Source organism: Lissotriton vulgaris, chromosome 5 (assembly GCF_964263255.1).
Source record: "Lissotriton vulgaris chromosome 5, aLisVul1.2, whole genome shotgun sequence".
Lineage (NCBI taxonomy): Eukaryota > Metazoa > Chordata > Amphibia > Caudata > Salamandridae > Lissotriton > Lissotriton vulgaris.
In genome coordinates, this window is record NC_141693.1 from 976,556,498 (window position 1) to 976,568,564 (window position 12,067).

A 12,067-nucleotide genomic window follows, 5' to 3' on the forward strand; every position below is an offset into this window, starting at 1 on the left:
GAGGGGGGTTCCCATTAAGAGTTTGATGAATAGAGCTCTGTTCGAGGAGACTGGTACAGACATGGAGGAGGATTCAGGAATGTTTCGAGGGTATCAGCGAGCTGGAGAAGAAGCCTGCGAAGCAAGGTCAACGCTAAACACGAGGCCCAAAGGAAGATCATCATGGAATAAGCCAGAACCGACAACACGTGAGGGGCGTCTCTTGAGGGGCGTTTCAACTGTAATTGTGATTTTGCATTAGGGACAGCACCCCTGGGTGGAGTTAGAGCAGATGCCTGGGGACCTTTCAGAGAGCGGATGGGTAGGCAGAGAGGGGTCATGACTGGAGATCATAGGTTTTCACCTAAGACTAAGAGTGGGTGAACTTCTTAGGAAGTCATTCACAGCTGACACCTTTGACAGGTTGGGATTTTGTTAAGTAGGGATACCATCCAGTACAGAGTAGGGACAGCCTAACCTGATTCCTTCCTTCCTTTGTAAATGACGGATAGATTGCAATTTGTGTCTATTCTTGCAACTCTGATGATTCCGGAATTAGTTTTAGTGATATTCTTTGGTCGCCTAAGAGCCTTTAGAGAACACATGTTTGTATTAGTGCCTTTATATCTTTTGAATCTCGTTTTGAGATGCCTGTATTTGCAGTTATCATTGACTCTATAATAAACCTTTGAAACTTAGAAGTAGTATGTGGTTTTTCAAAGTCGAGCCCATTATTAGTCAAACTAACCTGGTATTGGATGCACTTTCTTTCCTCAATGACAGGCAATAAAGATTCAGTCGACCTGAACGGGGTTTAGATCTGGAGTGGTAAACTAGAGATCAAAAATCCCGCCCTCCCAAACCCTTCCTGGCTTTCCCTGTGAGATGTCCCCTCCTGGGCACCCCCAAGGTGAAGCCAGGCATCCCAGCGCTGTTGGGGCCGTTGTGGAGATTAAGCAAGCTATTGCCCAGAGTTGCAGAGTGGGACCCATGATTAGAGTAGGCACCGAGGCGAGAATTATCGAGTCCGCTGACATTGAGCCCAAGACCCTGCCGCTCTAATGACATGCAAAGTAGGCGTTCCTGACTAACACGTCATGAAAATACTCGCAGACACAACTTCGCTCTATTATCAACACAGCCCCAGAACTGCAAAGCGATTAAAAAAGCTGCGCTACCCGCAGCTATCGCAGGTATTAAACGTCTGCTTTTGAATCGACTTAGCTATACTGATAATGGGAGGTGGATTGGCTGGTTAGGTCCACATTCCCCTATCAGCAAGCTTCTCCATAGTGCTGGGAAATCATCGCTGGATTTCATGTGCTATTTCTGTTTCTCGCTGTCTATCGCTGGAATTACCTCGCCTGTTAGCAAATCGTTGATAATACATTACTAACACGGCGATGTAATTTAGCGATAGAGGGCGATAAACAGAAACGTGCTAAGTGCGCTTAGCAATGTTTATTGCTATTCTTTGATAATATGCCCCTTTGTCCCTAAACGAAACACACAAACACTTCCAGCATAATAAAACTGTAGTTAGCCGGTGCTCCATGCCATAAAACGGAAGTGATCTATCAGGAGTGTCAACCAATAAGGAGCCAGTAAAGAAAGGAAGACAGAGGAGTTCACTAATGGCAAGCAGCAGGGGGGGTTACACTCTGTATACTGCTTACAGCAGGTCTTGCAGACAACGCATGGGTGCTTCCTGGGCTCAACCTAAAAATTATGAAATATAAAATGTACCGCATTGTGCCACAGAATCGCATTTTCTTGCTGCATAATTTACTCAGCCCTGCCTCATAACTTGGCCTTCTCCTGCCATAATTCAAGTGGCCCTGGCTTTAGTATGCTTTCTCTCTGTTGCTGCTCTACACCTTTATGGAGCTTCGAATGCAAGCAGATAACAGCAACTTAAGTGCACATTAACAGATTGCGTGCAACAATTTATCAAATAGCTTGTGTCAATTCCTATTTAAGTGCAAAACATAGCACATACAAACAAAGAACATGAACATGATATATTAATGTTTGGATTGAATTGTACTGTTCTGCTTCGCTATGTGCGAACGTTTATTCAACATGCATTTGCACCGAGCCAGGACAAATATCTTGTCTTTGAGTGCTCTACATTCCCTAAGGAGAAGACCATCATGATATGTTTTGTAGTAATCAGGTGCCCCCTTGTTGGCGTAAACCCAGTAGTTTACAGTGGCCTTAATGTGGCATCGGCCATGGCCCAGCATAAACATTTGACTCACAATGCTGAAACTAACCCCGACTGTGTTGACTGCAGTTTCTCCATGAAAGTTCTGTGCATTCTGTTTTCGAAAACTCCTCAAACGTCCGTGTGCGAGGAGGTTAAAAGAGCAAAAAGCATCCAATGAAGACATGGCAAGGCATTTATATGCTCCTAGATCTGCTTTCACTATAGCTCAGGATGGAAAAGAAAAAACAAAGAACATCCTTAAATATTAAAGCGAAAAATGAAAGATTTATGTGCTGTTCCCTGATATCTCCGCACATGGAGGAAATAACAATGCCCCTAACAGGCTGTAAATTCACAGACCGTACTCGTCCTCTAATAATAAAACCGTCAGTTACTGACACTCATTCTAACCAATCCGACTAAAAAAATGAGGCGGGCCTTCGTCTTATCTCCTGCGATAAACCTCGTTAATTCTGCCCGCTCTTTTGATGGGAGGAAGAAGAAATGAATTGCTTCATTTGTGCTGCTTGGGTGGAATGCTAATGGCGGGAGGTGGATGTGCATTAATTATTCATGCCAGTGGCGCGAGCTCTCGGAGAGGGCAGGCCGTGCCTTCCCCGCCGTTACCATTGCAACAAGTGGATGCTGGCCTGCAGAGCCAGGCGAACACACGGCCCCGAACGTCTTTTAATTAAAGAACGCTTTGAAACATGCCTTCCCGGGAAAGGACGCCCGTCTTCCTCAAGTGCGCGCGACACGCACACATGAACCTAAAATCTGTAAACGAAGCACACTGGTCCCAGCACAACAGGTCTTTCACTACTTACCTGTACTTCAGCCTAAACTCGGCCTCCGGCGGAAAAAGAGCTTCCACAGGTAAGTTTAATAATTAGTGAGTTGGCGACCGTGGAAAATACACTCTGGTTTCAGTGTATACACGTTGTTATCAATATCGGCGTTTGCATACATCATTTTAAGCAGCTCACACATACTTTTGAAAACTTTTCAAATTTTCAAGTACAATATTTGACCGAAATTATTGTGCACATTTTCGGTTGTCAGAAGAACATTTCCGAAGTTTGTAAAGGTGCGCGCTTTGACGTATTCTCGTAAACGTTTCTGCTTATACTTGTTAGTCGTTCTTTGAGTGGTGCTTAATTCCCCATTCCGTGATGTGTTTTAGAACATACGGATATGTCTTCCTCTTCCACCCAGGGACGTTTACTTTTACTTTTGTGGCAGTCACTCTGTGTTTAGTTCCGCATTGTTGATGTGGAAAGCAAATAAAAGATAATATAGTAAAAAAAACAGCCTTATTATAAGAGTGAAGGATGACTAGGAGGCCAGAGGAAACTGTATTTGTTAAAGAGATAAATGGTGAATTAGTTTTACTTTAATGGTTGCTGGATACCTTGCTTCATTTCTTCTCATCTCGATACCCTTAAACTCTTTAACTCTTTCGCTGTGTTGTTACTAGCACTGAATGCACAAAACATTTATGATTCTTGCAGGGCATAAGACACAGCGGTTCTGCTGACCACAACATGAGAGGACCATATAATTGAGCTCGCCGCTGTGTTTCCCGCTCGGGAAGGCACCACAGCTGTAAAACGTATAAATATTTAAAACTTTTTCTCAATATTTAGATAGAGGGTATTACTGAAATCTGTGTTGCTGCTATATTTAAGGAACAAGAAGCAGCCAAACGATGTTTCTCCGAGGTGCGCGAGGATACACAAATATGGCTTTAATGTTTTTATGCATTGTATTTTCCCATTCTTGATACATTCAAAACTCCAAGTTGGGTATATTTTGCATGAACCAAAAGTGATTGTCATGGAATATAGAATACAGTTTTGTAGTGAATAAAAGAAAGTCCAATCCATGTAGTTTCTTCCAAGTATATTTATTCAGGATATGATGTTAAGTTGAGCCCCACCAGGAGCAGCCTTCCTGCAGCTCAGCCCATCCACCAACTGACTCTTTCACTCACCAACATTCCACTGCCACCTCTCACATCAACATTCCACTCCACAGTCACACTGGCTGAGAATCAGGTATTAAAAGTTTCCTATTCAGACAGCAACAATTCCACAAATACATTCTTATAAAAGACAATATTTTATTAATGGGTGGGCAGGGCTTGTTCACTTTTGTAAGGTCCATCTCTGCCCAGCAATCTCTGCTGATATCGATTCTTTAAATTAGAATATTTCATTTATGGGTGCAGCTGGCACTTTAGGAACATGGAAGCAGAGCCGGACTGGGAACCCAAAGCAGCCCTTTCAAATTTTGTCAGACCAACCCGTAGGGTGCATATTGAGTGCAGCGAGAGAGCCTGATCACTACAAGGAGAGTTTGGAGGTTCTCCCCCCAAGAAAATTAAGTCAAAATGGCACATTCTACAACACAATTTTCATTATATATTCAATTATATTCGTTTTTAAACTATAGTAAATAAGGATCTTAGAGTACACCAGGATATGACAATCTTTGTTGGGGCTTCAGTGATTCCATCACTATCACCCTACAACAGTGCCCCTCATCTCTTCATAACCCTCTTTCACCTGTATTTCACTTGTTTTGTAGCTCCTCTCATTCCAGAATAGCGTGTCAGAGAACTTTACATCACACACACATTGAGAGACACTAAATCAGTGTATAGAAAATGTTACATAAGACAAAGGAAACTATGAAGGGTAGGATTCACATGCCATCCATACTGAAGCCATTTTGTAAGAGTGCTTGGTCTGGAGTAGCACAAACAAGATTCAGAACGTAACAGTGGTTAGGGTTGGTTTTACTAAAAAGAATTTATATCTACCCAAACAAACCCTTTTTAGCAACATTAGGAGAATGAAAGACTCGGATAAAAACATAACTTTCTAACCTGTACCATGTAGATTGTATGGAACTCTTTGATGATGCGTCATAGCTCGCTGTGCTAGATTTTGATTGTAACGTATGAACTGCACAGTAACAAAAAAGTATTTGTTACCAAAGCAGTAACCCTCTAAGCTGTGCTCTTAAAATAATGTTCTGTGATCTGCATGGTACACATCCTTTGCAGTAGGCATATTAATCATCTGAGCTACCATATATGAGTCAATACTGCCACTAAGCAAAACTCCAATCTCTCTCCACCAGCAACATTACCAGAGTTATCTTGACACTTTTGTTGTCTGAGAACTACTGGATATATAGGGGACTTTGCAGATGGTACTTTCAAAATTGCTGCACTGCTACAAAACTGTCCCCCCACCCTTCCAGCCTCCCGGGAAACACCCAATGTCTCGTACAGCGAGTCCAGCCTTGCAAATAGGTTTCAATTTGGTGGTACAGATAGTTATGCTGTTTGAACCATCAGTTACTATGACAAACTAATCACCTGCCAACAATAGCCTCTTAATGTCATATTAATCTTGTATTTCGTTCCAGCCTGTGCCATAGGATGCTGAATAGGAAAAGGCTTCTTACTTGAATGACAGTTCTGGCAATGGCAGGCGTTTACCTACTTACCTTCAAAGACACACCTCAGAGACTTTATGAAAATGACATTATCAGATACCAACAAGCCGTCTCACATGGTGTATTAAACAGTTAACATTTGTCTATTGTGCAGGTAGCCTTGACTGGAATTATCCCATCCTCTAGACCCCGTATTGGCGTTTTTGATCTTTACTTTATATCCTTAAGGTGAGGCTTTATTGCTGGCATTGGCCCGAATACTGGTAGAGTGAGACTTGATCTCTAACTATTAGAAGACTTATGTTTTTCCTTCTTTTTTTAATGGTCCCGCAGTAAACATTATCCTTGCCGCTAAACCTTGCCATTGTGGATGCCGGTGTGCTACTCTTACCGCCATCCTGGTGAGCATCCCTGGTGCATGAATGCATGTTTACATTGTTTCCTTGGCCCTTTTACGTAATAATATTTTATATAATCATTTTTCACTATGATCAGCTCCCTGTTCTTTATTTAAACCCCTGGTTGCTGCCCATCCTCTACCTTTCATTCAAAATACCTATTTTATAATGCGAGCAACTGAGTACACTCTAGGCATTGTCCTCACGTTATGTCCTCCTTTATCCCTCCTTTTCTCTACTAGAATCCACATTACTTCTGTAGCATCTACATACAGGGATGCTCTCTTGAATATTTAAGGAGTAACAGCGTACTTTACCCGGCCTTTGCTGTGTCTCATCTACCCTTCCTCTTTCCTTTCAGTTTTTGAATACATCCCGGAATAATTATTCCTGGCCACTAAGTTATTCTCTTGGTAACCTGACCCGGTTGGAATTAACACTGGTGCAGGGGTGAGTCCCTAATACCCAGTTTTCTATTACGGATTTTCCTGTATGAACAACCTGTGGAATTTAAATCTGTTTTCCACTAACTCCACGCCTTTTTCCCTTTCTTGACCTTCTGTTCTGATAACCCTCTCCGCCCTCCCCCCCCATTTTTATCCATGTAATTATGCAGATTACTCATACCGTCCACCGAGACTTTGGGTATTTTTTTTTTTACTCGTCTTTGTTCAAGATTTGATACTACTCTTACCACACGGGGACGCTATTGGTGGCACTTGTGCGAATGTGTGTCACTTGTGCCTTACTGTTTCTTTCAGTCACGGGTTCGTGTGATAGCAACTGTTTCAACGCTCTTCAGCACAATCCAATCTGGCGTTCATTAAGTGCTCCTTTGCACAGTAAGTGTGTCCCAGGTATCACTTTTTACAAACAAGTATTAGTTGTCACGCAGCCCAGATTATGGGTCTGCCACACAAAACTCTGTGGTTTTACATCAACCTTTGGTTTTCACGAATTCTGGAGGATGTTACTTTAATATAAACTTTGGAACTTGTACAATAACTTGGAATATATGTACTATGTACTGAGTAAGTTCCTTTGTATCAATTTCAGCCCTGAAGAGTCGGAGACCACTGTTTCTCTGACGAAAAATGTGTCGGCTGGCTGTTCTTTGTGTCAACACACATTAAAGGAACCAAGAAAACTACAGCGAATGTTGTCTTGTTGTGTGGAATACAAACTTATACTATTCAAACTTTGATTTTTATGTGTGCACAGGACTGTTGCAATTATTATACGTGGTTGGTTTTCCATCACAAAGTAAGGGGTTAGTAGGTTCGCCTCTTTCCTGTTAGCACCATTGTAAATAGATCCATGTCCATTTGACAGCTGTATACTTGGCAGAGCGCCACCTTTTCCTCCACACTAAAAGCCTAGATGGTTTTTAAATTATGTGTTTGAAAATCCCACCTTTAGAAAGTGGGTATTTTCTTGTTTAACCATCATGTTGCTCTACCTGCCTGTGGAATCAAAGTCTGGTTTAGACTGACAGGGGCTTGTTTGTGCATTTACTCTAGACAGTCACACAAAGGGAGTTATGGTGTGCCCTGCATATCCTGGGGCCATGACCAGATTGATGGTGCCTCCTGAGCTAGAGTGGTGGGAGGAGTTGTCACCGAAACCTGAATAGGGCTGTGCCTGGCCTCTCGTGATGCTGTCTTGCCCCCCTGAGGTATGTCTAGAGTGAAGACCAGGTAGGACAAGAACTTGTGCACTACAAAGACAATCCTTTCAAGAATGCCAACTTCAAAGACCAAAAGGGGTTTAAGTATTTGACCTAAAACCAGACTTTTAGAACACTTCTGGACTGAAGATTCTGCCAAGAACAAGAGCTGAAGAGTTGTTGAGAGGAGTACTGCCCCATTGCTGTGTGCTGTTTTGCTGTGTTGGCATGCAGATACTGCTTCTGTCTATGAGCAGTGAAAGTAACTGGACATTGCTTTCTGAACTCTTGCTTTCTAGAATGGCATGTATGTGCTTCCCTCCTGTTGGAAATCTCAGGGCCATCAAAGACTTCACCTACAGCACCTGAACCACACTGCTGGGAGTTCTGACCTGCCAAGTGGTGCCAAATCCAGTTCTGGGCCATTGGAGTTGCTTGCTTGGCTGTGACTTCAAGTAAAGGATTCCCAACGCTGCTGCCATGGCCTGCCCCAATGACATTGCCACCGCTCACTGAGTGAGTGCATCACCTACCTTGAAGATACTGCAACCTTGATCTCAATGACAACGCTGCCTCTTTGTGTAATAAAGTCAAATAACACTGGACATCAACTTCAACCTCACAGCAATGCTTATCCCTCCGATGAAACCACCTAAGCACCATCACGGACTCCACTGCTTGCACCACCGCCATGGTCACCGCTTCACTGCCCTGGATGACACAGCGGCCTCAGGCTGCTGACAATAACATCATCGACTCTGACGCCAGTGCTACGCACTGATGCCGCGGACACCACATTGTAAAGTGCACGACATAGTGTCCGCAACGACATTGCAGCTCCTACACTGCCGAAGTTAGCGTTCGATCTCATGGAGTTCGATCAACAACGCGTGCTATTTCAAGGACTTGTTGGCTAATGCACCAACGTCCAGCTCTGATCCCTTGCGATTCTAGAAAGACGTTTCACTGCTACACCTCACCGCAAGGTCTTTGAGGCCTCTTCAACTACGAGGTACTGTTTGCAACTTTTCCCTCAACTCCATTGGGGTTGGACTGAACTGTTGGATTTCTTGGTCACAATTCCACAATAGCCCAGTTGGCGCTATTGACTTCAGGGAACTGCATTTTTGCTTTATTCTTTAGAAATTCATATCTTCGCTTGTATATGTTTGATTTTTGTTGTTGTGGTCTTGTTTTGATTAGATAAATATTGGCTATTTTCCTGAACTGGTGTGGTGTCCATTTTGTTGTATTTTCAGTGTGTTACTGTGTGTGTTTTGTATTAATGCTTTACATATTTCTTCTGAGATAGCCTTAATGCTTCTGCAAAGAGGTGAGCAGTGGCTATCTTAGCTATTTAATCTCCTTTCCCAGACTAGAATGAGGGCCCCTACTTGGACAGGGTGTATGCCACTGCCAACTAGAGACGCCCATTTCTAACAAGGGGTCACAATATACTTGGTGAATGCTTCTGAAAAAATTGGAGTGTTGGTACCATATTAAACTTTATGCATTAAGTAAACAGATTTAAATTGGATTTGTTTATTACTAGGGAACTAGTGAAGGTCATTCCCGTAAGTAGACACATGTTTTTTTTCTTCAAGTTAGACATCAATGTAACCATGGTATTCCAAAGCTTTTACAGAAGATCCAGACTATTTTTTGCCAGACTGAATTATCAAGATCTTCAATCTGAGATATTACAGGACTTTTTTCCACAGTTTCATTAATTTCCTCAGGGATGTCTTTCCTGCTTATGGTCAGGTGTATATCACTCACAGATATTTCAGTTTATCTATTTAGTCTGCACTTGGCAGGAGTCCTCCAAGAAGTTTCCCAGATGGTTTTAAGAGAAGTTAACCATGCTGAAAAGATTAGAGTTGGTCCATAGGGAAGAATACAGTGGCAGCAAGTTTATGGACTGTGTCAGTTGTGTCAATATCTGACTAGGATCTATTTTGATTTGTGTTTATAGTGTGAAAAAGTGGATTATTACTTCCAGTGGATGCTTGTCCACCACAAATAACAATATCACTTTTCTTGATAGATCCAGTAAAACGTTTAGAAATTTAAACCTGAGTTCAGCCCTTGGTAGCGATTGCACAGAGCAGACAGGCCTAACTTAAGAAAATGTATAAAACATTTGGAAATACCAAAACAGTAAAAAAGTCAAAAACATAACAACAGAGTAAAAACCAAACTGCAGCTTATAAAAACAGAGAATATTTTACATAATAACGCAAAAATTACAAAATCCAATAAGGGAAACAGGAAGTCTGAATTTTTAAAGTTTTAAATAAAAATAGATTAAAAAAGCGGAAAGCGGAAAGCGCCAACTGTGGACAACTGGCCATATTAGACCAAGACAAGGCTGAGTTTTGATGCCAATCACGATAGATTGCAAGTCGGGGAAGTGGACGGATTTGTCCTGGTTATTATTATAATGTATTATTATTATTATTATTATTAAATATAATATTGCAGAGTGCACAGCTGCCCAATAGCAGGCTTCCCAGCTTTGGCAGAGCAAAAGTCCTGATTATGATGGCAGTCAGATGAGCCATTGCCGTGGGCAGGGGACTGTCCAATTATGAGTCAGCTGTCCCACCTGCCCTAATATGATAGGACTGTCATGCTGTTAGTTGGAACTGCATCCCAGAAAAAGGGCTGCAACACAAGCTGCAGTAGTAAAAGGCACTTCGTGCACATCCATGTGGTGCATGGATGTGTGGGGGGGCACTCTATGTACCCCTCAGGCCACTTAGCTGTGGCTTACAGGAGATGAAAGCCCAGTGTCCCTTTTCAGCTGCCTTTCCAGAGTGGTAGGACCACCCTGAAAATGCAGTTGGAAAGGGACATCCTGTTCCCTACGGTGTTGCCTGCGTGGGCACTTCCCTCGTGGAGCACTGCCCTCATGGTAGGGATATGAGTCCATCTCCGCCCCTACTTTAGAAACAATTACGAAGCAACCACTAACTAAAAACAAACTCTTGAAGTTGGGTGATCTGTTCCTTGAATCCAAGCCATGCTCTACTATGGAATTGGCTGCACAAAGTGCTAATACACACCTGGACATATTTTTGCTTTATAGAACCCACATTAACTTATTAAAATGTTTACCTGTTAAATCGTCCATACCGGACGATTTACCGCCACTTACACTAGTCATAACTTCACCTGGCAGTACCCACCTGCTTTCTTGCATGTACCATCTAGCACTCTCCCTCCGCCCAAATGTGGGCACAAAAGCACGTACATTTTGAGAGCACAATTTTGAAATAAACATAACTGACGACATTTGGCATTACTGCTTCTCACAGATGCGTTATGTCTCGAATAACTACAAACACAAGCTATTACATTTTAAATATTTACATAGGGGAGTGGAGTTGGCCTAACAGCTAGGGCATTGAACCTTGAATCTGGGGAACTGGGTTCGAGTCTCAGCAATGACGCTGAACATCCTGAGATTCTGGGCAAATCACTTAATCTCCCCATGCCTAACAAAACATGAATGTGTCCTCATGTAATGCAACTGGTGCTTCTGTAAAGCGCTCTGAAACCCGATTTGGGTCACGTTTACGCTACATAAAATTCTGTAAAAAAATATATAGAATCTATGTTACTCCTAAACTGATGGCCAAGGTGAATCCCACATTGTCTAGTGACTGTGCAAGATGCAGTATTATTGAAGCAGATTTTTACCATCTAACTTGGGCTTGCAACCCAGTGAATGTGTATTGGGTTGATGTATTTAGCCATCTCTCTATCATGGTAGAACATACTATACCCCCTGAACTGCTAACAGGCCTATTAGGATATGTTAAGCCTTTCAAAAGAAGCATAAGACGTTTAGCACTATTGCCCTACTGATAGCTAAGAGACAAGTTTTGCTGCACTGGAGCAGGATGCAAACAGCATCACTAGAAGCGTGGATCTGAGATCTCTCCTACAGTGACACTATGAGTGACATTTACGCTACACTACTACCCGTCACCTCAAGCCCTTGTGATATTTGGCAGCGTCTCAAAAACTATCTACAAACACACTCCACAGATGCTTAGCAGTGGTGGTATCATCGATTGAGGCAGCTGAATGAACATTGCTTGAGAGTAAGATTGGGTAGTGCTCTGCTATGACATTCATGTTTGGCTATTGTCCACAGACTGCTTTGGTAGAAATGTTAATCAGATGAGCACGAACATTGCTGTGCGTTGCATGTTTTCTACAATGTCATTTGCACAATTGCTCTATGTTATTTGTTTTGTAGTGTTTAGGTTTATTTAGTCTGTTATTCTTGTTATAGCCAAACTGGAAATGTTCCAATGTACTGCATGATACTCTGAC

General features: G+C 42.4%; 1 protein-coding gene across 1 annotated transcript in view; it reads left to right on the forward strand.

The window, feature by feature from the left end:
- The first annotated feature begins 2,842 nt into the window (after positions 1 to 2,842).
- Positions 2,843 to 12,067, forward strand: part of C5H10orf90 (chromosome 5 C10orf90 homolog) — a 922,340-nt gene continuing 913,115 nt past the window's right edge. Inside the window, exon 1 of the mRNA XM_086920249.1 lies at positions 2,843 to 3,064. Coding sequence (XP_086776375.1) covers positions 2,899 to 3,064 — 166 coding nt within the window. The 5' untranslated portion in view covers positions 2,843 to 2,898. The remainder of the gene's footprint in view (positions 3,065 to 12,067) is intronic.